Source organism: Rhinopithecus roxellana, chromosome 2, assembly GCF_007565055.1.
Source record: "Rhinopithecus roxellana isolate Shanxi Qingling chromosome 2, ASM756505v1, whole genome shotgun sequence".
NCBI lineage: Eukaryota > Metazoa > Chordata > Mammalia > Primates > Cercopithecidae > Rhinopithecus > Rhinopithecus roxellana.
This window is the reverse complement of record NC_044550.1, coordinates 25,573,354-25,599,361: the sequence shown is the minus strand read 5'-3', so window position 1 is coordinate 25,599,361 and position 26,008 is coordinate 25,573,354. Positions and strand designations below refer to the sequence as shown.

General features: G+C 36.1%; 1 protein-coding gene and 1 pseudogene across 6 annotated transcripts in view; one reads left to right on the top strand and one right to left on the bottom strand.

Moving 5' to 3' along the window:
• ANK2 (ankyrin 2) overlaps window positions 1-26,008 on the bottom strand; it is a 501,960-nt gene that overhangs the window by 204,115 nt on the left and 271,837 nt on the right. For all 5 annotated transcript variants that reach the window (XM_030916064.1, XM_030916069.1, XM_030916049.1 and 2 more), the window contains one exon: window positions 2,004-2,105. In XM_030916064.1, coding sequence (XP_030771924.1) covers window positions 2,004-2,105 — 102 coding nt within the window. The remainder of the gene's footprint in view (window positions 1-2,003; window positions 2,106-26,008) is intronic.
• LOC115893152 lies at window positions 19,110-19,733 on the top strand (annotated as a pseudogene). The gene has a single exon (XR_004053094.1). The product of XR_004053094.1 is annotated as a 60S ribosomal protein L17 pseudogene (transcript).

The following is a 26,008-nucleotide window of genomic DNA, read 5'->3' as shown; positions in this document are numbered from 1 at the left end:
TTCTTTCTTAAGGTAACTAATGTATCTAAAGTTCAAATTATTTGTCCAAAAGAACACAAAAAAACATATCAGATGAAATGATTCATAATGAAAAATAAGATGGAGGAATGTAGGCGCAACATACAAAGATTTTACATATTGGGATACAGTAATGTGTGTTTATTCCATAAGTCAGTGTTAAGAACTATGTAACGTTCTTGAGATTTATCTTACCAAAGAGTTAAAAGCTAAACCGTTACTGTTTCATAATGCTAGTAGAAGATACAAGTCTTCTGGGTCAGAAACAAAGGATGTTGTAATTCAGAGCAAAACCAGTAGCCAAGTGTCAGCCTGTTGCTTATACCAGTTTCCTATGCCTTTCTTCCCGCATATCTAACAGGGTTGACTCAAAGGACCAATGATGGATGCCCATACATGTGAGTTGTGTTAAAAGAGAACACTGACCTTGGGGGATTCATACAGGCCTGCTTTGTAGCTAGAGGGAGATATCATCTAATCCCTCAAGGCTGCTCATTGCAAACACCACCCTGAGAAATGGCCCAGATAAAAAGCAATCCCAAAGTCTTTTATTCTTGTTATTTCCAAAAGTATCTGCAGGACTGCTCAGGGCCACAGCAGAATGCCTTTACCAACGTCAAGTAGCTTTCAACATGTTTTCATGATAAGAGACACACTCCCCTAAAATATGAGAAATACTGACATCAGTGACAATGATCTTTATGCCAGTGACTCTGAAGAGTAAGGAGGGAAATCCTGTACCCTTTGCAAACGCCTGCAGGTGATTTTGATACAACCACTTCACTGATCTGGGCATTGGTAGCCATATAGGGTAGCCATAGAAGTTTGGGGAGGAAGGAAGTGTTGTAATCTTTTTATTTTATCACTCAAGGCATTGTGTGGAGAATTGATCAGAGTGGACAAGACTGAAGACAGAACCCAATAAAAAGGCTTTTATGACAACTGTGTTAAGTACCTCAAGATGATCTAAGCTCATGCAATCTGGATGCAGAAGGTGAAAAAGAGAGGAGTGCTGGGCTGGAGAGGGGGAAAGATGAGGAATGGGAAACAGTTGGGTTGGAATGGCACATTGGTGAGGAAATCAGCAGGCAGGAATTAGGAAGTACAGTAAGTTTGAGGATAAGATATCAGGTTCAGTTTTTGAAAAGTTGTTATTGAAAGATTTATTAATTTCAATTGTCTATAAATTAAACATAACTGGGTTCAATATATACCAGGATGTAGAAAAAGGAATTCATATATAATTTAGAATCCAGTAGTGACCTTTACCTCCTTTTCACTTAAAATTAGCCAGAATTATTCACTTCGTAGTTAGGTCTCTGTCAAACACACACACACAAACACAACACAACATTTAGCATTAAAGTGAATACTGCAGTCCACTAGATACTTTAGTTCATAATGTAAAAATCTTAGTCAAAAATAGCACAAAAATGTCAACGTTGGTACCAAATAATATCCAAAGTGTATAATACTCTCTAAAGTCCTTATCAAATGGGCATGATGAATGGACACATCATTTACAATAATAATTTCAAATTATTCTTATTATAAACCATGTTTAAAATTAATTAGGAGAAAATTTTATCCTCTTATTTCTCTATACTAAATTGTAATAATCAGTTTCCCATGAGTAAAGTACATATAGTCAAGAAGGAAAGAAGCCAAGGTCTGGATTACTAGATGATAAATGAGAAGTAAAACATCATTCTTGGTCAAAATTTTAGCTAAAGGTGTCCCAAATCATTGCATAAACAAAATTGACATTCAGTTGTTGTTTTTAATCTGTCTACTTGATTTTCAGCTACATTAGCTCTAGATACATCTGATGCTTGAAAAGTTGGTAAGGGGGGAAAATGGGGTTTCAGAAGTCTGAGTCACTGATGTTTTAGTATTTTTAATAAAGACAAAAATAATCTTGGGCTCTGAGAATGTAATGAGTGTTTCTTCGTTGCACAACACAGAACCAGCTGTCATGTTCTTACCTGATTGCAGGTATTGATGTCTATGCCCCCCTTCAGATATTCCACGACTTTGTCCAGGTTGCCTGCTCTGGCAGCACGGAGGAAGCTCGCGTTGCTGTCAGACTGCGAGAAAAATAAAAGACCTTTAGTGAACTATTGATGAAATAGAAATGTATCAAATACAGAAAGACAAGAATGTTTACACTGAAGTCAGAAAAGCTTTAGTTGGAAAAATTTCAATAATACTGAGTTTAAAACATTGAATAATCATTCACTATATAAGGTAGCAACTTCACAATATTTCTAGAGAGTTGTTTAAGTGCATTGAAAGTCAATATTTTAGAGCATAAAAGAACCATTAAAATGGAAATAATTGTTACTGCTTTATTCTAAATCTTCAGCCACATTTGAAGATGTGTTGACGCCAGCCTCAAATACTGCTATTACTCATTCATTTTAGCTTCAATATTCTAGTGACTTTATACTGAGCTAATGTCAAGTCAAAAAAGAATCAGAAAGCTAAAGAAATTAAAGCTACTGGGTTTTTTCTTTCTCTTTCTTTCCTGTTGGTTTTCAGATGCTTCTGAGAGAGAACACTGAGTATGGGTCACTTGGCAGTCATCTGGTCTCATTAGAAGGGAATAACAGAAAGCTCCAAGGGTGCTTTGAGGAAAGAGGATAGCACTACTTGGCAGGTGTGGACTGGGCTGATGCAAATTTTGTGATCCCAGTGATTCTGGAAAAACATGATTCAATTTAAACCACCTGACATAATATCAGACTAAAATCTTTTGGTAAAGATGATCACTCTGGATGGAAACTGCTTTTTAAGTTTCTCATCTTCCCACACTCCCCTCAAAATCGGATGCTGGGAGACTCAGCTGAATTCTGCCTGTGGCAAATCCTAAGGAGAGTTGCTCCAGATGCACAGTTACAATCACGCGGCCCCTCTGGCTTGGTTATAAAGTCTGACTTTTAAACCTTAACATAATAATGATGATAAAATTTTGCTAGGTTCCAAGACACCTGCATAACGGTTATAATTTTTTTTGTGATATAATATCTGACTAAAGAGAAAATGGTGGCATGAAAAGGGACATACTAGGAAGTGAGATGAAGGTTTGATGACTCTTAAACATTCTCCTTACTAGGCTACACTGCCTCCCTCCCTCAAAGAAAGTACTTGGCAAGAACCTCTTGGCACACTCAGTCAGAGCTATTTATTATGATCCGTGATGATGTACAGAGATAGAAATGGAAGTATTTTCTCTGGGAGTTTCAAATATGGAATTACTTGCATGCTGTTAAAATGATTTACACATGGGAAGACTGAAACCCATAGAACTAAATTACCTCACTTTTAACCCAAATACCAAGTGGCTTATATGTTTATAAATGAGATAGATTATTTATTGAGTTGAAAGGTATGACTGAAATCTACACATCCAGAATTCATGCCCTGATTCTTTAGAACTGCATCATCGTATGATTAATATCACACTGTTCTTCACTCTTCATCCTTCCTGCAGGCTGTACCGATGGTAGAGTGCTCCAAGAATATCTGCAATGTTGCAGCAACTGAACTGTGACTCATTTTTAAATGCCTATTCTATGAAATTTATTTCGCTGTTTGCGGCAAATGCTAAATTCCAGGAGGTTTTTCTACCTTCAGGTTTGTTGTCACAGCACTTAAAACTGAGTTATAATACTGTGTATTATGTTATGTTAATATCTCACAAGAAACATTAATTTTACTATAAAACAACGAAAGTTAAATAGTATTGGGTTGCAAATATAAAACACGAACATATTATTCCTCTATATAAAGTTTTTCCAAAACAAATCTGTGTGCTATGTATTATATCAGACGTTGTTCCTAGAAAGTACTTTCCAATCTGTACATAAAGCAGATGCTTATAGGTAACATTTGCTGAGTGTTTAGTGGGTCAGGAACAGAGCTAAAGCAGTCACATGTATTATATCACAAATACAACAATACTATGAGAAAAAAACTATTCTTACGCCCATTTAATAGATGAGGAAAGAGATTTAGGAAGTTTCCAAAGTCACATATTTACACACATTTATTTAATGGAAGACCTGAGATTTAATTTATGTTTATCAGTTCAGAGCTGTAAGTTTTATCTGCTATCCTATCCCACACCTTCAAAGTATCACAGTGGATATTACTACAGATTCCTAGCCTGTGAGCTCTAGGTTTATTTCATCTGCGTTAACCACAGTTATGCCTTTGGTCTACATATTTACTCCGTAAATCATGGCACTTGCTAAATAAAGTGCCTCAGCTGGAGAGAAAATTCTTGACTTCCATCCCTACCCTCACAGCTATCACCCCTCTATGTGCACCTAGAAAACTAAGAGCCAACCTGAGACGAACTACTTAGAAACACATTCATTTGAGAATGAGGAAACAGGTGATAAAGAATGCTTTGCATTAAGAAGGCAATTGTCTGTCTCCCTCTAACATGCCTAACATGATTAAACTCAGCAAAAGATCAGGTTGCTCAATTGTTCCTGTAAAAAAGAATGCTGTGAACAGGTGGAGCCAGAAGAAGAGCCTAACCCCAAAGGGATGAAGAGACACCTAGAAACACAACTGCAGAAGCCTAGAGCAGTGATGATGGTCTGATGGGGCCTCAGGTATTGCTGAGGAATATATAACAGACCATCTTTGAATCTTCTCTGGGGATTGGACATGACATTGAGGATTGCCTTTGCCGTTATAGAGTAACGAAAAGTTTTCATAACTGGTTTTCTCTTTTCTGAACCAAACTTTTAAAAAGTGGATGCATGTCAAAGTTATAGCAAATCCTTAGAATTTTAGCAAACAATGCTCCCACTGTCCTGAAGGGTCTGGGTCCTATGGAAATATAATATCTGAGCCATTCTGCCAAGGACCACTTCAGCAGTTGAGTCATAGGAGACTTTTGTATAAGTTGAATTCTCCGAGAACCGCTTTAAGGGATTTAGTTTCCCCCAAAATGAAAAGATGCATTAAATGGAAATATTATAAAATAGTCCAAGAATGTAAATTTCAAGGATGGAAATAAAATGAGGTTTTAAAAGTTATATATGAATATTGACATTATTGAAGCTCAAATTTATATATCTGCATAGAAATATATATTCTTCTCCCCCTTCCACACAGACACAAGCACATCATAGCCTACAATGAGGTCAATCTGTGATTAAGGCCCTTGACACAAGCGCTTTGGATAAACAGTGGTTAGCCTGGTTATCTTCAATCAATACAGAGATGAAAGAGGATTCAAACATTCATGGAGAGAGATACAGCAATTTTTACCATGCTGTGTTTCCCAACTGATTATGATAAAAGCAAGAGTTTTTAAATCAAGTATAAGTAGGAGGAAAAGCATGCTTTTAAAATAGACTGTTTTCTTTGCTCAACCAGGAGATTTCACACATAAAAGCATAATAAAGAGAAAATGAGGCAAAAACAACTTCTTTGGGAGAAAGTCTCAGACAAATGTAAGACTATCCTCTCTCTGCTTTGCTGCTTATGTCCCTAGGACTCTCAAATCCTAAAACAATTGTACTTACGCCCATAGTCAAACTCTGGACAAGGAATTCCACTGCTGAGCCCCACCTATTTTAATCTGCAACAGATGGATGTCATTAAAACTTGCCCCCTTTATAACCCTGGAGTGACATCTCAGGCCAAGAAAGAAAAATTTCTCATTAAATTCTTCTTGACACAGTTCTGTATGTTGTCTTGTATCTGAATGTTAGAAAAACAGAACAACTTTCTTAGCACCCAGCAGTGTGGACATGAAAGGCAGGGAGGAATGTGCATTCACAGAGCCACATTATATCCCCAAGGAGTGCTGATCCAAAGGCTCTAGGGGCATATCCACAGGGCTCCATGAGCTTGCTGCAAGTTTTTTAATTCTTTAAGTCTGTGCTTACGTTTCAATAATAACCTAATAAAGAAGATATTCCAGGTCCTCTACAGGAGTACCCTATATGTGAGTATAATCATATAACTTCAGTATATGTCTTTGTGTTTGTAACTCAGTGCATAACAAGTGAAATCCAAATGATAAACAGATGCGTAATAGACAGAACATTTTGCTGTAGTACAGAGACAAGAATGGTCAGAGAATCTGCTCATCATACATGGCAGGACATGACGAGCCAAAAGCACCTGAGCAGCAGCAGTCAGTAGCATATTAACATATGCTCAGATGCTGTCTTCATATGGTCCAACTTGCACTGACCATTAGCAGTGAGTGTAATAGAAAATCCACAGTGAAACATTTTTTCAGTTTTTAATTTTAGCTTTTATTGGTTTGCGTACACAACTCCATCCCAATAGTAATTTCCTCTCCAAGCAGATAAAGAGAGCTTTCAAAGATTATATTCTCTTAAAGCTATTCTCTGATAGCTGCAAGTTTTATTAGCTTGAAGTAGGTAACAACACCTTAAAGTTATTAAGAATAGTTTGTACAACATACTTACAAAAAAGGCATTCTTTATATTATTTTTACTGGAGTCAAATTCAGAAACTAATTAAATACAGAACTCTGAGGTTATATCTTTTTTATTACTAAACATAATATGTTAAATTTAGTTTTAGACATTTCCATTCATTGTACTAAATTTATGTCCTTTATTTGAATAATACTATAAAACTTACATAACTAGTTTTACTTAATTTGTCAGTTTCTTTTTTATAGTAGCACAAGAATTTAAGGAGTTTTATGTGGTTTTATGTTTTTAATACTTAACACTATAATAAAAATAACACTGGAGGTCATAATTTTTATATACTTTAAAAGAAATCAATAGACTATTCAAGTTTGAGAACCACTTGTCTAAAAGGGTGGCCCAACCAGCAGTCCCTCCTAGCCTTAAAAGAGTGACACCAAACACCTCCCCTGTCACAGTCTCTGGCTTATGGTGTGCCCTACACACATATTTGCTGACTGGTTAACCTTAAGTAAAGCACATGCTCCTTGTGGAATTTGAGGAATCTGCTTATTTTCTTAGGAAGCAGTCATTCCTTTGTAAAAACTGGGTCATTTACCTGGCTACTCTGAGATCTGAGTTTTTATAGCAATACAAAATAAATAAAACTTAGTAAAGTAACTTGAAGGGAAAAACTTTAATAAGAATACTAGGAAAATAAGGGACATTTTTACAGTTGTTTAGGTCCTTCCTAGGAATGCAGGATCAGTTAAAATCCATGTCTAGCAAATTGTGACTTGTCAGATCTTGGGTCATTGTATGTCTCAATTTCCTTATCAAAAAAAAAGTACTTTATAGAATTGCTAAGGAAAAATATGATGGTTTGAGCATGCTTAGCCTAATGACAGACACAGAGGATACTTACTGAGTTTGTTTTATATTAGTGGCTTTTCTTGTGAGGGATAAATGCAAAATAACAATAATAAATCAAATTATCAATGCACACATGTGACTTTCTTTAAATGTGAAAGTTCCTGGTGTTACTGTGTTGCCAGCAGGCCTAAGCCATACCAGAGTACTTAAAAATACACTGAGATGTACAGGTGTAAAGGGACAAAATGAACCAGAACTGGGTGTGGTCTGTCACCAGTGATGAAGATGCTGCAGAGAACTCTCTTGGTAATATCTGAATGCTTGTACTTACAGATTTATAATTCTATCCAGGGACTGCTCTATTGTTTAATTAATTCAGCTCTTTCATTAGCTCACATTATTATTGCTATCTTGTCAAAACCAACAATTTGGGTTCAACCAAGAACTGCACGCTGGATATACTAGGATGTTTTTTTAGAAGGAATTGCAGAAGTTATTTTCTTGCAGTCAGAACACATTAAGTGATATAAAACACTTTACACTGCAAAATCCCACTTGACAATTTCTGTTCAGCTGCTACCAATTTATAAACTATACATTTGTACACTCTGGCTCAAGCATGCAGGTTAACCTACATTTATAGTATCCTTCAACAGTTCTTTAGATTGCTACTAAATAAAAATTTCTGAAAGGTCCTCTAATCTTCAGAGGGAGTAAGTGCAACTTCCCAAAAGAGTGTTCTTAATCCAATGGCCTTCGTGTTAAGAAAATTGGTTCAGACATAAAAGTGAACTCTTTAAATGCTTTAGTTAGGGGAAGAAGGTAGAGTAAACTTAAGTGTTTATATTTTTACTTTTGAATGTTATTTAAGATAACTATTAACACAAAATTGAGACTTGGAATCACAGCAATATCTAAGTTTAACTAAATAGATAAACTCTACCTAAATATTTTAAGCGAGAGATTATTTGAAATGTCATTTTTAAATAAAGACAGCAATTTTTCCCTTAACTTAGTATTACATTGTAACATTAATTTTTGCTAGCACACTAGATAAATTATATCACTTATCAATGCTTTCCCTAAGATACCAACCACGAAAAATAAGAACCACCCACAGCATACCAGTTCTATCTCTTTCAAAGCATTAATTAAGATTATTTTGCAATGTTGTGTTGAGATTCATGAATTCCTTTCTAAAATTCTTATACTTTAAAAGAGAGTAAAATTGGAATATTTTACAGCAGTGGGAATGGGCATGAATGAACCATATCTATATGTACCATCAATAGATCTCACAAAGATAATGCTAAGCAAAAGAAGTCAGACACAGAAAAGGACATGTCTTTTATTCCATTTATTAAAGTTCAAACATTGGCAAAACAAATCCACAGTGTTAGAAATTAGTAGTAGTTTCGGAAAGAGTCAGAAAGGGGCCTTTGGTTGCTGATAATGCTCTAATTCTACATTCTAGTTCTGGGTGCAGTTTAACAGGTATGTACACTTCCTACATAACAAGATGAGCATTTATAATTTACACATTTTTCTGTATGTATGCTATAATTTAAAAAAAATATTTACTTTAAAGATGGTGACCCAGCCAGGTGCAGTGGCTCACACCTGTAATTCCCACACTTTGGGAGACTGAGAAGGGTGGATTGCTTGGGGTCAGGAGTTTGAGACCAGCCTGAACAACATGGTGAAACCCCGTCTCTACTAAAAATACAAAATTAGCTGGTCATGGGGGCGGACACCTGTAATCCCAACTACTTAGGAGGCTGAGGCAGGGGAATCTGCTCAGATCCTGGAGGCAGAGGTTGCAGTCAGCCGAGATCGTCCCACTGCACTCCAGCCTGGGCAACAAGAGTGAAACTGTGTTTCAAAAAAAAAAAAAAATGGTGACCCTAGTTTAGGCAACAGAGTGAAAACCCATCTTTATAAAAAATTAAAAAATTAGCTAAATGTGGGTAGTCCTGAAAAATAAGTTATTCCTAATTTATAAACTGATGACAAAAATCACAGAGAAGTAAATAGATTTAAAAATTAGTATTCAAAAGCATTATCTTTTCTTCATACTGGAGGCAATTTTTAAATACAGACTATATTATGTGAGATTTTTAATGAAAATTGTATTGTATATTCATGTTACAGTCTAGGAGCCAATGCAGATTACTAAATACATAGAATTTGTTCTTTAGCTCAAAAGAATGCTTACTAAGAATCAAACTCTGGAGCATTGTTTATTAGTTGTTCTGATATTCATGAGGCTTTGTAATTATAAAAATTACATAATTCTCTTTGATTATACATGAATTATACTCTTCACTTAGCATTAGTGAAGGTTATTCCACTTTTATTATCCTTGGTATATATTGTATAAATAGCATTACTCCCCTGTTCTTCAACATGTTTACTACAAATTCAAGAAGACCAGATCTAGTTCAGAGATCTCTGTTGTTAAATTTTCCAGTATAAGTGAAGTAAGTTATCAGAGACAATTTTATACACTAAAAATTCTGAACACTCATTTTTTATGGCATTTACTTTTCTGAAAATTGAATCAAAATATTAATAATGTGATGCTATCCTCCAGTGGATGAGAATTACTACCAAAAACAAAAACAAAAACTAGTAGGAACAAAAACCACAAACCAGAAAAGATATTTCTGATGAAATATCTCTGATAACTATTTGATAACTATTTTATACTTCACATTCTCTATGTGCTTTTAAAACTTTAGAAAGTGTCAAGCCTGTAATCCCAGCACTTTGGGAGGCCGAGACAGGTGGATCACGAGGTCAGGAGATCGAGACCACCCTGGCTAACATGGTGAAACCCCGTCTCTACTAAAAAATACAAAAAACTAGCCGGGCGAGGTGGCGGGCGCCTGCAGTCCCAGCTACTCTGCAGGCTGAGACAGGAGAATGGCATAAACCCAGGAGGCGGAGCTTGCAGTGAGCTGAGATCTGGCCACTGCACTCCAGCCTGGGTGACAGAGCGAGACTCCGTCTCAAAAAAAAAAAAAAAAAAAAAAAAAAAAAAAGTTCTGCCAGCTTCTAAAAGTCAACATGCCTCAAAATGAATATAGGCCCAAGCACGGAAGAGCTGAGAGAGTTTTTACATATCGTACACAAATTTCCAAAGGAATTTCCTTTTGGATCATCACTGGTCATCAAAAAAAGAGTTAGTTTTATAAACGAATTACAACCACCTATAACAACATTTGGGTCAAGGGAAAGGAGAGAGAACTTTTGAGATCATTTGGTAACAGTAGTTTATTTAATTCTTTCTTTAAGAAATACTCTCTATACAAAACTCTTTTCATTTCCTAATCAGCATGTTAAAATATTACAGGATGTTTAGAGAAAAAGATGTATTAGAGTTCATCCCACTGCAATACTTAAGGATTAGGATACATGAACCTGAATTAGGTCTTAGCCTCCTTCAAGGCTTTTAGAACTGTCAGGATATGAAAAACAAACTCAACCAAGTGAAAAAAATCTTTCATCAATTTTTCATTATGCTATGCATCCTCATCCTACAGTGTTAATTTACTATGGCCCCCTTGAGGTAGGCACCACATTTTTAACCCCATTGGTCCCCTTATTCTTCAGCTTCAGAGACCATCTGCTCTGAAGCAGACATCACTCAATCAGAAGCAGCTCCGTGACACAACACAGATGAGGTGCTGACCGCACCCCACGGGCTGCACACACTAAAAAGTAGATCGCTTGTTTAGCATTAAATTGTTAAGGACTGAACAAAAAACAAATTCTTAGAAGCTTCACACTTACTTAGACTATGGAGACTATTTTAAAAGAACTTGCAAATATTTTTCTATCATGGTACATTTTGTCACACTGTTGATCTTAGCATGGTCCCATGAAGATGCACATGGACACACAGATTTTTCATTTGTAACAGTCTAATATATGTATACATATGTGATTGATTCTCCTAGGAGATATCACTTAATTATAGCTTAACCACTCTGTGACCATCTGACTCTACTTGCCTAAATACCTCCCGCCTCAGCCTCCCAAAGTGCTGGGATTATAGGCGTGAGCCACCGCGCCCAGCCTAGTCCCTTTTATTAAACTGTTATTTAAGCTTATTGCTGGTATTTTAAAATGTCCAGAATAGACAAACATACAGAGATGAAAAGTAGGCAAGTGACTGCCTGGGGCCAAATGATGTCATGCGGAGGACAAGGAGGAGGGGGTAGAGAAATGGAGAATGACTACTGATGGTTGCAAAGTTTCTTTTTTAAGTGATAAAGATGTTCTGAAATTTACTGTGGTGTTGGTTGCACAACTCTGTGAATACTAAAAACCACTGGATAATATACTTTAAATGGGTGAATTGTATGATATATGGAATATATCTCCATAAAGCTGGGTGTTTTTTTGAAAGGAAGTTTCACTCTCGTTGCCCAGGCTGGACTGCAATAGCACAATCTCAGCTCACCGCAACCTCCGCCTCCCAGGTTCAAGCGATTCTCCTGCCTCAACCTGCAGAGTAGCTGGGATTACAAGCATGCACCACCACGCCCGGCTAATTTTGTATTTTTAGTAGAGACAGGGTTTCTCCATGTTGGTCAGGCTGATCTCAAACTCCCGACCTCAGATGATTCACCCGCCTCGGCCTCCCAAAGTGCTGGGATTACAGGCATGAGCCACCGTGCCCAGCCAAAGCTGGGCTTTTTATTTTTGAAAAGAGTTCACTGTCATCTGTAAGATGACAAAAGTCCACTTTTCTAATGTGTATATAATTTTTGAGAACTTACTCATTCACTCCATTCTCCAAAGTATGTGGGTCGCAAATGGGGATGCACAGCTTTCAGCATCTTTTGCATATTTGTGACAATTTACATGGATACTATGCAAATGGTGAGCTTCAGAAGGAAAAATTCCAATTCTAATAAGTCAGCATTATGCTAAAAGATACATATAAAGGCATTTTGCATCACTCCCATCATGCCAGCCCAGTGGTGCACAACAGTGTCACCAAATCTTTTTAACATAAAATTTTTTAAGAGACTAAAGAGTATGCAGTATGTGTACTGTATAAGAAGAAAATTGCTTCCTAGTTTAACTCACTGAGTTGACTTGATTAAATTACTGGAAAGATCTAGCTGTATCTATCTAAATATGTAAACATACTGGAAAAAAATTATAGCTTTCAATTTGTCAAGCGAAAATAAATCAGTCAAAAGCAGGTTATTTTATGATAAATACTTGAAATAATTTAATCTGTCCTTAACAATGAGTTACTTAGCTGAGATGAGAATCAAAGAAATATTTTTGAAGTACCTACTATGTACCAGGCACTGTGTTAGATGCTAGAGATTGAATGTAGAAGAAATAAACATGATTCATTCCCTCAAAGATTTTATGATCTTTGAAATTTAAAAAACAAAACAAAACAAAACAAACAAAAAAAAAAACTTTAGCTACAAGATAGACCAGGAACAGAAGTAGGAAAAGTAGATTCAGGGAGGTCCATGTAGAGGCAGTAGTCTAAGCAATAGGTGTTTGTTTGTTTGTTTTACAAACTTATTTTACTATTTACATTTAGAATAGAGATTGCAATATAGTGTTTGATAAAGATTCCTGCTGATAAGTCAGGTGGAAAACATAGCCAGCCCAGGGAATAGCAAGTGCAATGTCATAGGGGCACGAAAGAACACAGTATGGAGAAAATTATAAATTCAGTATAAGTGAGTTAAAGATCATATGGGAAACAGGAAAGAAGTAAAATTCTAAAAGTAAAGTAGGGCCCAGACCATTAATGTTTTGTATGTCCTAATAGGGAGAATGAGTATTACACCTTAAGTATAAGACAGGAAAAGGCAATATGAGAATGTCCATTTTAAAATTACCACTCTAGCATGTGATGAGGATAATGATGGAGGATGAGTTGGAGGGAAAAAAGCATGGTGTTCAAGGCAATCCTAAGCAAAAAGAACAAAGCTAGAGGCATCATGCCACCCAACTTCAAACTATACAACAGGAATACAGTAATCAACACAGCATGGTACTGGTACAAAAACAGACACATAGACCAATGGCACAGAATAGAGAGCCCAGAAATAAGACTGCCTACCTACAACCATTTGATCTCTGACAAACCTGACAAAAAACAAGCAATGGGGAAAAAAAGTGCCTATTTGATAAATGGTGTTGGAATAACTGGCTAGTCATTTGCAGAAGACTGAAACTGGAGCCCTTCCTTACACCATATACAAAAATTAACTCAAGATGGATGAAAGACTTAAATGTAAAACACGAAACAATAAAAACCCTGGGAGACGACCTGGGCAATACCATTCAGGACACAGGAATAGATGACGATGTCATGATGTAGATGCCAAAACCAATTGCAACAAAAGCAAAAACAAATGGAATCTAATTAAACTAAAGAACTTCTGCACACCAAAATAAACTATCAACAGAGTAAACAGACAACCTACAGAATGGGAGAAAAATTTTGCAAACTATGCATCTGAGAAAGGTCTAATATTCAGCATCTATAAGAAACTTAAACAAATTTACAAGAAAAAACAACCCCATAAAAAAGTGGGCAAAGGATATGAACAGACACTTTTCAAAGGAAGACATGCATGCAGCCAAGAATCGTATGAAAAAAAGCTCAAGGTCAGGGATCATTAGAGAAACACAAACCAAAACCACAGTGATCTAAGATATCATCTAATGCCAGTCAGAATGGCTACAAAAAAATCAAAAAATAACAGATGCTGGCAAGGTTGTGAAGAAAAAGAAATGTTTATACACTGTTGGTGGGAGTATAAATTAGTTCAGACATTGTGGAAAGATGGTATGGGGATTCCACAAAGACTGAAAGACAGAAATACCATTCAACCCAGCAATCCCATTACAGGGCATATACCCAAAGGAATATACATCATTCTCTTATAAAGACACATGCACGTGTATATTCATTGCAGCACTATTCACAATAGCAAAGACATAGAATCAATCCAAATGCCCATCAATGACAGATTGCATAGAGAAAATGTGGTACATATATACCATGGAATACTATGCAGGCATAAAAAAAGAATAATATCATGTCCTTTGCAGGAACATAGACGGAGCTGGAGGCCATTATCCTCAGCTAACTAATGCAGGAACAGACAACCAAATACCACATGTTCTCACTTATATGTGGGAGTTAAATGATGCGAACACACGGACATAGAGAGGGGAACAACACACACTGGGGCCTTTCACAGGGTGGAGCGTGGGAGGAGGGAGAGAATCAAGAAAAATAAGTAATGGTACTAGGCTTAATACCTGGGTGATGAAATAATCTGTACAACAAACCCCCATGTCACCAATTCCTATGTAACAAACCTGCACTAGCACCCCTTAGCTTAAAATAAAGGTTAAAAAAAGAGCACGGCATTCATGAGAAAATTTGGGATACTATTTTGATAGTCCTGGTGAGCAGTGTCATCAGGGATGTGTGAAAACAAAGTATTAGTCATATATAGGGAAAAAAAGCTGAAAACTTGGGGAAATTGACTTTGAAAGCTTATACAAAAGAAGAAACTAGGGAAAAATTGGAGACTTCTAGCTTTTGCATGTAGTAAGTGACATTTTCAATAAAGATCAATAATTTAGGGGAACAGAATACCCTAAAATTGGAAAGAAAAATACAGTTTGGTTTTGACCTGATTGAACTTGAAGTGCTGTCACTGTAGAGTAGGGAATTAAAAATGCAAAACTAAAAAGTCCAAGAGATGCGCATGGACTAAAGATAGAGGCCATAGAGTGACCTCTGGGAGATGGCCCAGTTTTTCTGTAGACACTGGATTCTGCTTCACTCCTTCCCATTTCTCTGCTCATGAATGTCCTAGGAATAAGGAAGGGCCTCATGTAATGCCCCTGGAAGGGAATAATGCTAACCCATCAACATATTTAATGAAATGCCAGGCAGTGAGAATAAAATAAGAAATTGCAGTGCATACATGCACATGCACACACACACACACGTGCACGCACACAAACACACACGAGACTGAAACAAAGTTTTGTACAGGAGTTTTCTCATGAGCTCAGAATACTAATATCATGCAGCTGACATGTTCCCATTTTTCCCATAAGACCAGGGCACAACTGGAATGCCGCTTTATCCTCATTGGATGTGACCTGCTGTAGCTTTCTAAATTTACCATTGTGCTATGAACTGTAATTGTCAGGAATGTTTGGGCTATTCAATTTGAATTCTATGCAAGGTACAATATTTACATAATTTTACACTAAAATGTAAAAGATAGGATTGGCTGAAAATGTAAGTGTTTGATTAATTATAGTACATAGCACATGGAGTAGAAAAAAGATGAGTAAATCAAGTATTTGTAGCTTGCACTGCCTTTAAAAAAAACTTAGCTTATATTACAAAATTATTCTGTTGGAACTCTGTCAATAAAATCTTTGTAGTTATTACTGCATTTCAAAGAATATCTGAACTTCTTCTGAGGCAGCTTTCAAAACAAATTCTTGATTTGTTGGGGTAAGAGTACTGGCATAAACTCTAAAGAGAATTTTGAAAAGTAAGGAAATTCCTAATTTAAACATAACTAAAAACAAAAGCAAGGTTAGTTAATTCATCTCATGGAACTAAACTTTAGCCCAGATGCCCAAGATCTTCTTTTAAAAGAAAAGTCAGGCTTAAGCCAGGCTTAAAGAACAATGAAGAATTCTTTACTAGTTATCTTTTATTATTTGACTTCTACAGGAATTTGTATTAAGTGGGCCCTGTGAGTCTATTTCCCAGAGGCAAGGATAGCTTCTTCAGGACCCTGCCTTAAATCTACCCTCAAGTTTGATGAAGTCCATTTACTCCGGGGTCCCCAACACCCTGAACATTCAATCATTTATAAATATGTGTTGACAATGAGTTACAAGCATAGCACTGTGCTAGATGTTGTGCATGGCTCAAGTGGGGTCCCAGATTTATCTGTTTACGTGTCTATATCCCCAGTTGGCCTGGCCCTCCAAGGTAGAAATAGTCTACATTACTTATTCATCTTTATTTCCACTGTCCAGCACAGTACCTGACACAGAATAGATGGAGAAGTATTTGTGGAAATGAAACAATATAAGGGAAGATGTTCAACAGGGTGAAATTGGCCAATAGGAATGTCAAGCAGCATTGGTCAATATGAATTAAACTAGTGAAAATTTGGGGGATCAAGTACATTTTTTGCAGACTTACTAAATTTTAACACTTGGTTTCAAACCTTGATTAGCAAAATTTATATCTGCTCTTATTAATTCACCTGAAACTCATTGCCTAAGATTAAAATTGTTTATCAAAGTTTCCTTTACCCGCTGGATGTGGTGACTCATGCCTGTAATCCTAGCACTTTGAGAGGCTGAAGCAAGAGGATCCCTTGGGCTCCAGGAGTTCGAGACCAGCCTGGACAACATAGTGAGACTGTCTCTATTTATTCATTTTTTTAAGTTTCCTTTATAGTTCTATCAAATATCCCCAATAAAATCAAATAATGCTTAACTCTTTCTAAGGGTTAATGAGTAAAATGTGTCTGTATCATTACTATCATACAGCTGAAGTCATGGATAACTAATGAATTTAGTAATGCACTTGACTAGATAGGCTCTGCAGCTCGACATTCTCTAACTTTAATTAGGTTAACAGATAAATGACAATTATGACATTACTAAATAAATTAAATACAAAAAGAAACTAGATTCTTGCTGATACTAACTATATAGGAACACTAGTATATTTTTTTAGAAATAAACTATAGGCCGGCCGGGCGCGGTGGCTCAAGCCTGTAATCCCAGCACTTTGGGAGGCTGAGACGGGCGGATCACGAGGTCAGGAGATCGAGACCATCCTGGCTAATACGGTGAAACCCCGTCTCTACTAAAAAATACAAAAAACTAGCCGGGCGACCAGGCGGGCGCCTGTAGTCCCAGCTACTCGGGAGGCTGAGGCAGGAGAATAGCGTGAACCCGGGAGGTGGAGCTTGCAGTGAGCTGAGATCCGGCCACTGCACTCCAGCCTGGGCGACAGAGCAAGACTCCGTCTCAAAAAAAAAAAAAAAAAAAAGAAAAGAAATAAACTATAGGCCAAGTGCAGTGGCTCACGTCTGTAATTCCAGCACTTTGGCAGGACAAGGTAGGCAGATGACCTGAGGTCAGGAGTTCGAGACCAGCCTAGCCAACGTGGTGAAACCCCATCTCTAATACAAAAATACATATATATAAAAATTAGCTGGGTGTGGTGGTGGGTGCCTATAATCCCAGCTACTCAGTAGACTGAAGCAGAATCACTGAAGAGAATTCTGAAGAGAATCACTTGAACACAGGAGGCAAAGGTTACAGTGAGCCAAGATCGTGCCACTGCACTCCAGCTTGGGTGACAGAGCGAGACTCCATCTCAACAAAAGGAAAAAAAAAATAAAGAAATAAGAAACTATAATTTTACTGTTCTCTGTGAGGAAAAAGATTTTATATGAAGCAATATATAAGCTTTAATTATTGTATAAATTATCCATGAAAGGGGAATTACTGACTACTCAGTATTTTTTAATGTAAAACATGCGGTAATATATTTCAATATCCCCTGCAATTACAGTAAGATTAATTAACCTTCTAAATAAAAGAGATCATTGGTATGTCAAAATTATTCTGGCCAAGATACAAGGGAGAAAGGTTGTTTTCTTTATAATTACTATGTATACAAAATGTATCTCTCTTCAGTCATAGGGAATCTATATATTTCATTTTACATATACATTTCTATACAAATATCTACCTGTAATATAATATAAACTTGTGTGTGTGTGTGTGTGTGTGTGTGTGTGTGTGTGTGTGTGTGTGTGTGTGTGGAAGGAAAGAGAAAGAGAGAGGAAGTCATATATCCCATTTCCAGAACAAAATTTCACTTCACTTGAAGGTAGAAACCATGCCTTATAATTTTTAGAATACCCAAAACCTAATTCAGTGCCTAAAATAGATCAGTCAATAATGATGATTATTATAACAGAACCTTGGGAAGGACATTACCTTATCTTTTTTTTATGTAAAGCTAACAACAGTTAATATAAATACAGATTATGCTAGCTTCAATTACTCAAAAAGTAAACTTCAAAAATCACTTAAAGAAGAGTTAGATTATTTTGGGATATATGAAAAGATAACAGAACTTTTTTCTGGCAAAGCAGTAAACTGTACCCAGAAAGACCTTGTTCATTAAGCAAATTTAACTTAGTTGAAATGCCAATTTAACACCATAGATACCTCATCTCTAACCTTGACTAAGAACAAGGTAGCAGGCTACCATTGTCTCAGTAATTAAAGGGCAAGATTGTGAAACTATGAGATGTTAAGAATTTCAAATAAAAGGTGTTTAGGTTGTGCCATTTCTCACTGGCAACCTTCAAAATGGGAGCCCAGCATGTAATGTGCAGCGTGGTGAGAACTTGGGTCTTCCTTAAAATTCTGTGGCATTCCTACAAGATAGACTTCTCTTCAGCTGGAGATGCTCCACTTTTATTTGGTTTATTTTTTTCACATATGATAATCCTAGGATATATTAGTAATTGACTTTCCTCCACTGATAATATCTTTTTGATAGATATAACTACTAATTTTGTACTAATAATGTAGTCATTACCAAGATTTGGTCTGACCAAAAGTCATCTCTTCTGATTATGGTTTCAAGTAAGAGAATTAATTACATGAGCTTTGACTGGGTTTATACTGGTTTTCACTATACTTTGTCTTAAGATAAACACTTGTCCTCTCTTTCCCTAAGCGGCCTGAGGTAATCTGTGAAAATGGTTCGCTATTCACTTGACCCGGAGAACCCCACGAAATCATGCAAATCAAGAGGTTCCAATCTTCGTGTTCACTTTAAGAACACTCATGAAACTGCCCAGGCCATCAAGGGTATGCATATCCGAAAAGCCACGAAGTATCTGAAAGACGTCACTTTACAGAAACAGTGCGTACCATTCCGACATTACAATGCTGGAGTTGGCAGGTGTGCCCAGGCCAAGCAGTGGGGCTGGACACAAGGTCGATGGCCCAAAAAGAGTGCTGAATTTTTGCTGCACATGCTTAAAAACGCAGAGAGTAATGCTGTACTTAAGGGTTTAGATGTAGATTCTCTGGTCATCGAGCATATCCAAGTGAACAAAGCACCTAAGATGCGCCGACGGACCTACAGAGCTCATGGTCGGATTAACCCATACATGAGCTCTCCCTGCCACATTGAGATGATCCTTACTGAAAAGGAACAGATTGTTCCTAAACCAGAAGCGGAGGTTGCCCAGAAGAAAAAGATATCCCAGAAGAAACTGAAGAAACAAAAACTTATGGCACGGGAGTAAATTCAGCATTAAAATAAATGTAATTTAAAGGAAAAAAAAAAAGATAAACACTTGTTAAAAGGTGCATTGAGCAAGCAACACAATTCTTCATTTTTACATGATTCATATGTATTTATGCAGTTTCAGTGATTCCTCGTTGAAATGTTTAGATTTTTTCTTACACAACATGGACTGACATTAACATCAAATTAGGATTCTATGTGCCATCTAAACTTGCTTTTCCTTTTAAGTCATCCATCTACTCAAGAGACCCTACAATATGCAATTTGCTTTTGTGTGTAAACCCTCTGGCTATTCAACTAGACTGTCAGCTCGTTGAGGGAATGAATGAGACCTTGCTCCTTATATTATTTGTTCTCATGCCTTTTACCACAATATTAATAGCTAACTTTACTATATTCCAAGTACATTTATAATCTTATTTAATTTTCTTAAGCCTCCCAAACGAGAAAACTGAGGCCTCATAAGGTTAAATCATTCATCTGAGTATTTTGGGGTAAGAAGTTGCAAACCTGAAATTGGTAACTGGTAAGTCTTACCACAGAAACCACCATTCATTACCATCATTCCTTCCTACTTCCCCAAGTTCCCCCAACGGTGCTAAATACCTTTCCACTGTTGGCTGTCTTATAGGAGTGGCTGCTGCTTCCTGCCCTGCGATGAAGCTACTGCAACCACATTCCTGGCTCAACGCTAATGTTCTGATCTCCCTTGACGCTCAATTCCCTTTTTTGGTTAGGGGCAGGGGCCAAAGTTTGAACCATGTGGCATTGCCACCTGTGGAATACCAAGATTTCTTTTCTTTAATGTTGCTAACCCAACAGCTGTGACTTTTAAGGGTATGGTTATATTATTTCAAAATTGTATCAATATTATCCTCAGTAAGTGAATCTAGAGCACTATCTCTATCAAAATTATCATGATTAACATGGAAAGAAAAAAAAAATTTTAAGCTTCACAGCAATGGTAGACTTCAAAGACAACACTTGTCCCTCTGTTTCTATGACAGCATGTAGACTGTTACTACCTCATATTGACATATCTCCCTGAGTGGGATTTATACCTGGACCCCTTCCAAGAGAGATGAAACCTCTCTCAGCTGTTCTTAATTAATCACTACACCTGATGTTTAAATGTTGCTTACACCTTTAAGAAATTATAACATTTAATCTTTTCACAGTAAAAACTTAGTAGAAATGTACCCATAATAAGTTTTCTCCCCCAAATTGATTGAAGAGCTATTAAAGCATGGATTGTTTAAAAAAAAAAAAAAAAAAAAAAAAAAAAAAACAAAAAACAAAAAAACTTGTTATAAAACCTAAAGAAACATAGAAATACTTATTTCATAAAAGTATTTGTATAAAACTACAAAATGTCTATGTCCTTTCATGCCTTTTTTGCTCTTACAATCTCCCTACTCTTAAAAAGGATATATATGTAAAATACAGCCTTCTCTAGCCTTTATATAATGGAAGTAGATAAATCTGTTTGTGTGTCACACACATATATATTTTTATATATGATGATTTCAGTATGTATGATCATCATATATAAAGTTCTACTATGAAAATGTGTACACACACGTATACATTTTAAGTATATATATTTTATATATATATATAATATAGATATGTGTATATATATACAACATTTGAAAATGACTATAAAAGAAAACAAAATTATGGCCAGCAACCATAATCCCCTTGATCAAACTTAACACTGCATATTTTAATGTGTTTTCTTCGAGAATTTTTTACATTAAGGCTGGGTGTTGTGGCTCAAGCCTGTAATCCCAGCACTTTGGGAGGCCGAGGAAGGCAGATCATTACAGCTCAGGAGTTCTAGGGCAACATGGTGAAACCCTGTCTCTACTAAATATACAAAAAATTAGCCAGGTGTGGTGGCGCACACCTGTAGTCCCAGCTGCTTGGGAGGCTAAGGCATGAGAATCTCTTGAGCCCGAGAGGCAGAGGTTGCAGTGAGTCGTGATCATGTCACTGCACTCCAGCCTGGGCTATGGAAGTGAAACTCTGTCACACACAAAAAAAGAATTTTTCTACATATACTCTATATGTGTGTGTGTAGGTAATGCTTTCATGACTTTGAAATAATAATATTCTGTGTTTTACTTTTAAAAATAAATATTACAAAATTAGTACAGCCTATACCACTCAAAAGTTTAAAAAGATATTTTATATATCATATAACAGTCTATGGATAAATTATCATTGTTTTTAGCATTTTCCAATCATTGGCACAAAACTGGTGCCTTTAATATTCGTTATTTTAAGCAACACTACCATAGAAAGTTTTGTACATACATCTTTGTCCATACATACATCTTTGGCCATGTCTTGATTGTGTCCCTTGCTTAAATTCCTAAAAGTGAATTAACAGTGTCAAAGAATGTAGATTTTTGGCACACACTGAACACATTGAAAGTTGCTAACTGAAAAGACATTACAAATGTTTTCCAAAGAGTCCATCTCAACACAATCACAAACTCAAATTGCTTTGCTTAGTTGATAAGTAGATCATTGTGGTTTTGATTTGCCTTTTTCATATTTGAAGAGTTTGAAAACTTAGTCATATATTTATTGTCTACCACATTTGTTCTTCTTTGATTTATCTATCCACATTTTTTGTCCTTTTAGAGTTTCAAAAGTATTTTTTTAAATAGTATATAGAAGGATAACATTTTGCCATTGTTTTTGAAAATTTTCTCAAGCTTGTTATAGAAATCAAAAAGTATGAAGTTCCACTTGTAGAGTCTTATTCCATTGCTTTTATGCTTTCCAACCCTGAAGTCAATGAAATATTTCTCATTTTCTTATAGATTTATTAATTAAAAATTGTTTATTTTTTCTTCCATTTAATTTTTTAATTTCCTAAAATGTATTTTAGTGTAGGTCGTAAGTAACAATCTTACTTGAAATCTTCCAAGTCAGCAATTTTTTCCAATTGTGGAAAATCTTAGAACCCACTTTAAATTTCTCCAATGTCTCCTTTTTTAGGTATCTCTTTCTTTAAAGAGCAGCATTATAAAATGGGCTTAGAACTGCCTTTCTAATCCTGGTTCTATCACTTGCCACGAGCTGTGTAACCTTGAGGAAATTACTGAACTCAAAAAAGCCTCACTTTCCCAGTATATAAAATGTATGGAATTGTGTGGATTAAATTATGTCAGATATATAAGTCCCTGGGAACAGTGTATTGGAATAGTAGGCATTCAAAAAAGGTTTATTTTAATACTTAGTTCACAAAGCTAATGTCAGGAGTAAATGAAATGGTATACAGTATGCCATTACAGAATCCAGCAGATAATGGGGGCTCAATAAATGATAGCTCTTATTGATAATAATTAATATGGAATTTGCTATACACATTCATACATTTCTTTTATGTGTTTACTGTCTTTATTTTTTATGTCCTTCTTGTTTTCCACTTCTAAGTTATCTTGTGATCCTGGGTAGAATAGATCTGGTCCCAATGCCAGATGAAGTGGTTAAGACCAAGATGGGCCAGGAAGTAGCCCAGTCCATCAGTTGACAACGTCCGTGGGTAGGTTTTGGCATGTAGCTGTAACTGCATGGGTTACATTTAAAGTAAGAATGGTAGTTGGCATGTCCATCTAGATCACTCCTTAATTCTTTAAAGAATTCATTGGTGGGTATGACAAATCAATACCAAAGGTAAGACTGATTCTTCAATCTATGTATACATTATAAAACAAGAAGAAATAACATGTAGACTTGCAGAATTCATTATTTACTTTCTTGAAAAAACTTATTGAATAATTAATTTTATAGATTTATACATAATTTTAAAATATATAGAGTATCTAATATTTGATACACTTCACATTAGTTGATATATTAAGAACTTTTAATGAGGCCAGAAGAATTTTGTTGATAATCTCTCATGTGCTACATGACATTTTCGGCAGGAGTGTGGGATTCAGCCAAGAAGTTGTACTAGCCTTCGACTCAGAGGGAGGATCAGATCATTCAGAACAATCTTGTTGTTCAAGCTGACTGCTCAAGAGTGGAATGAAATTCTGACTTTTAAAAAATTGGGGGACACATTTTCATAACATTGTCTTATAGTACCTTAGTCCTTGGATTTCCAGTGGAAATTGACAAGGTTAAACAATGAATAAAAGGACTCTATATAGGTACACAGTAATTATTAGTTTTTGGAAGTGAAACTTAAATTTGTTCTAAGTGCTATGGTTTAAAACTCCATTGTGATACAGCACAGACATTTTCTTACTTTCAAGGTGATGCATAAGAAATACAGAAGGGTCCATTTGCCGGCAGAGCATCCTCCATTCCCACGTGTCCCATGTGGTCTCAGCTACTGTAATTGCCACTAATCAGAATTTTGGCAATACATTGAATTAACCTGGATAAGAAGAAGCTTAATAAAATGTGAAGGGTTTCTTTTACTTTTATGCTCTTATGTGCTGATGTTACATACGCAGCCCTGACTCTTCAGTAAAGTCAGCCTCTTACAACACAAAGCAGTAGTTATCACACTTAAGTGCACTTAAGGGTTACTTAGAGATAATGCTTAATCTTGTTAAATAAATATTCTTGGCTCTCACCTCTGAGATTTTAACTCAGGAGGTCTGGAGTAAAGCTCAGAGATCTACATCATTTAAAAACACACCAGGTGATTCTTCTGATATGGTAGTTCACAGAATACACTTTGGGAGGTGCTGACATAAAGGATTAGCTAGACCTTTCATACTGTGTATTTATTACACAATCCCAAATACACTTTAGCCTATGTCATCATTAATCATCTAGTCTGTCAAAATGTATGCTGTAAGAATGCATAAGAAGCTCAATATCAAAAAAAAAAAGAAGCTCCATATCATAAGCCATTTTTTAAAAGAAATGATTGTCTATTATAGATGGTATAGACAAATCTGTGAAACATACACCTTACCAATATAAAATTGTTCATTGTCTTTTATTCCTGAAAAATACTCTTTTTCTTTTGTAACTCTGGGGAAAAGTTCTTATTTAACAACCAGTGGTTTTCAAAAGGAAAGATTTTCACAAATTTTTCTATGCACTTCTGTTTTACTAGGTATCTTAGAAGATGCTTTCTAATATCCTTCAGAAAGCCAATAATCTAGAAAGGTATGACACAAAAGTAGCAAATATAAAGATACTTCAGCTCTAGCTCAAAATTTGTGACTTGTGAGAGATCCAATTTAAGTACACAATGTGTTTATTTAATAGAGTTGCTGTACTAGAATATGGAAATTGCTACAGTGTCAAATAGAATCTATGATTTACTTCAAAGCCCCCTTCTGGAACTCATTGATGAATGAGGATGGTAAAGAATACAGAAAAAAAAAAAAAGAATGAAATTAAACTGTATGTCAGCAATACTTAAACTCATCAAAAACACAGTTTCAATTTATAATCTCTACTATTACACAGCTGGCTTTCACATAGCTTTAAGAAACAATTCATTAGCTCAAAGCCACCATTGAAACGATTATACTTCTGACAATCATTGTAATATTTTTACTACCTTTTTTTTTCTTGAGACAGCATCTTGCCCTGTCACCTAGGCTGGAGTGCAGTGGTGCAAACAGGGCTCGCTGTACCCTCTGTCTCCTGACCTGAAGAGTTCCTCCCAGCTCAGCCTCCCAAATAGCTGGGTTCACAGGTGCACACCACCAAACTTAAAAAAAAAAAAAAATTATAGAGACAGAGTCTCCCTGTGTTGCCCAGGTTGGTCTCAAACTCTTGGGCACAAATGATCCTCCTGCCTCAGCCTCCCAAAGTGCTGGAATTACATGTATGAGCCACTGTGCCCAGCATACTTCTTATAAGCAAGTATTAAAGAAAGGCACAAAAAAGTTTTACCATAGTGACATAAGCCCACACAAATATGATATCAAGGTCAGCTTTGAAAAATCAAACACCTAAAATTTTGACAATCAAATATGATATAATATGCCCAAGATTTCACAAAGAAGCCCCTAAATAAAAATAAAGAATTCAGGAAACAAGTCAATCTTTCTTGTGGCATAATAAGTTTTGACTAAAGGGGCATAAAATCCAAAACAGCAACTAAAAGTGAGTAAGAGGCACAGTCTGTGTGGGAAGGAAGCAAAATACAGCTGAAAGAGGACTCTCTCCCCAGAGTATTCCCAGCTCCATCACCACACAGCTGACCTTGAAAAAGCCACTATAGGGATAGTGGAACTAATCTTATTAAATACAGCAGAAGAGATATTATTTAAAAGTTATTACTTCTACATAGTTCATATAGTTATTACATAGTTCA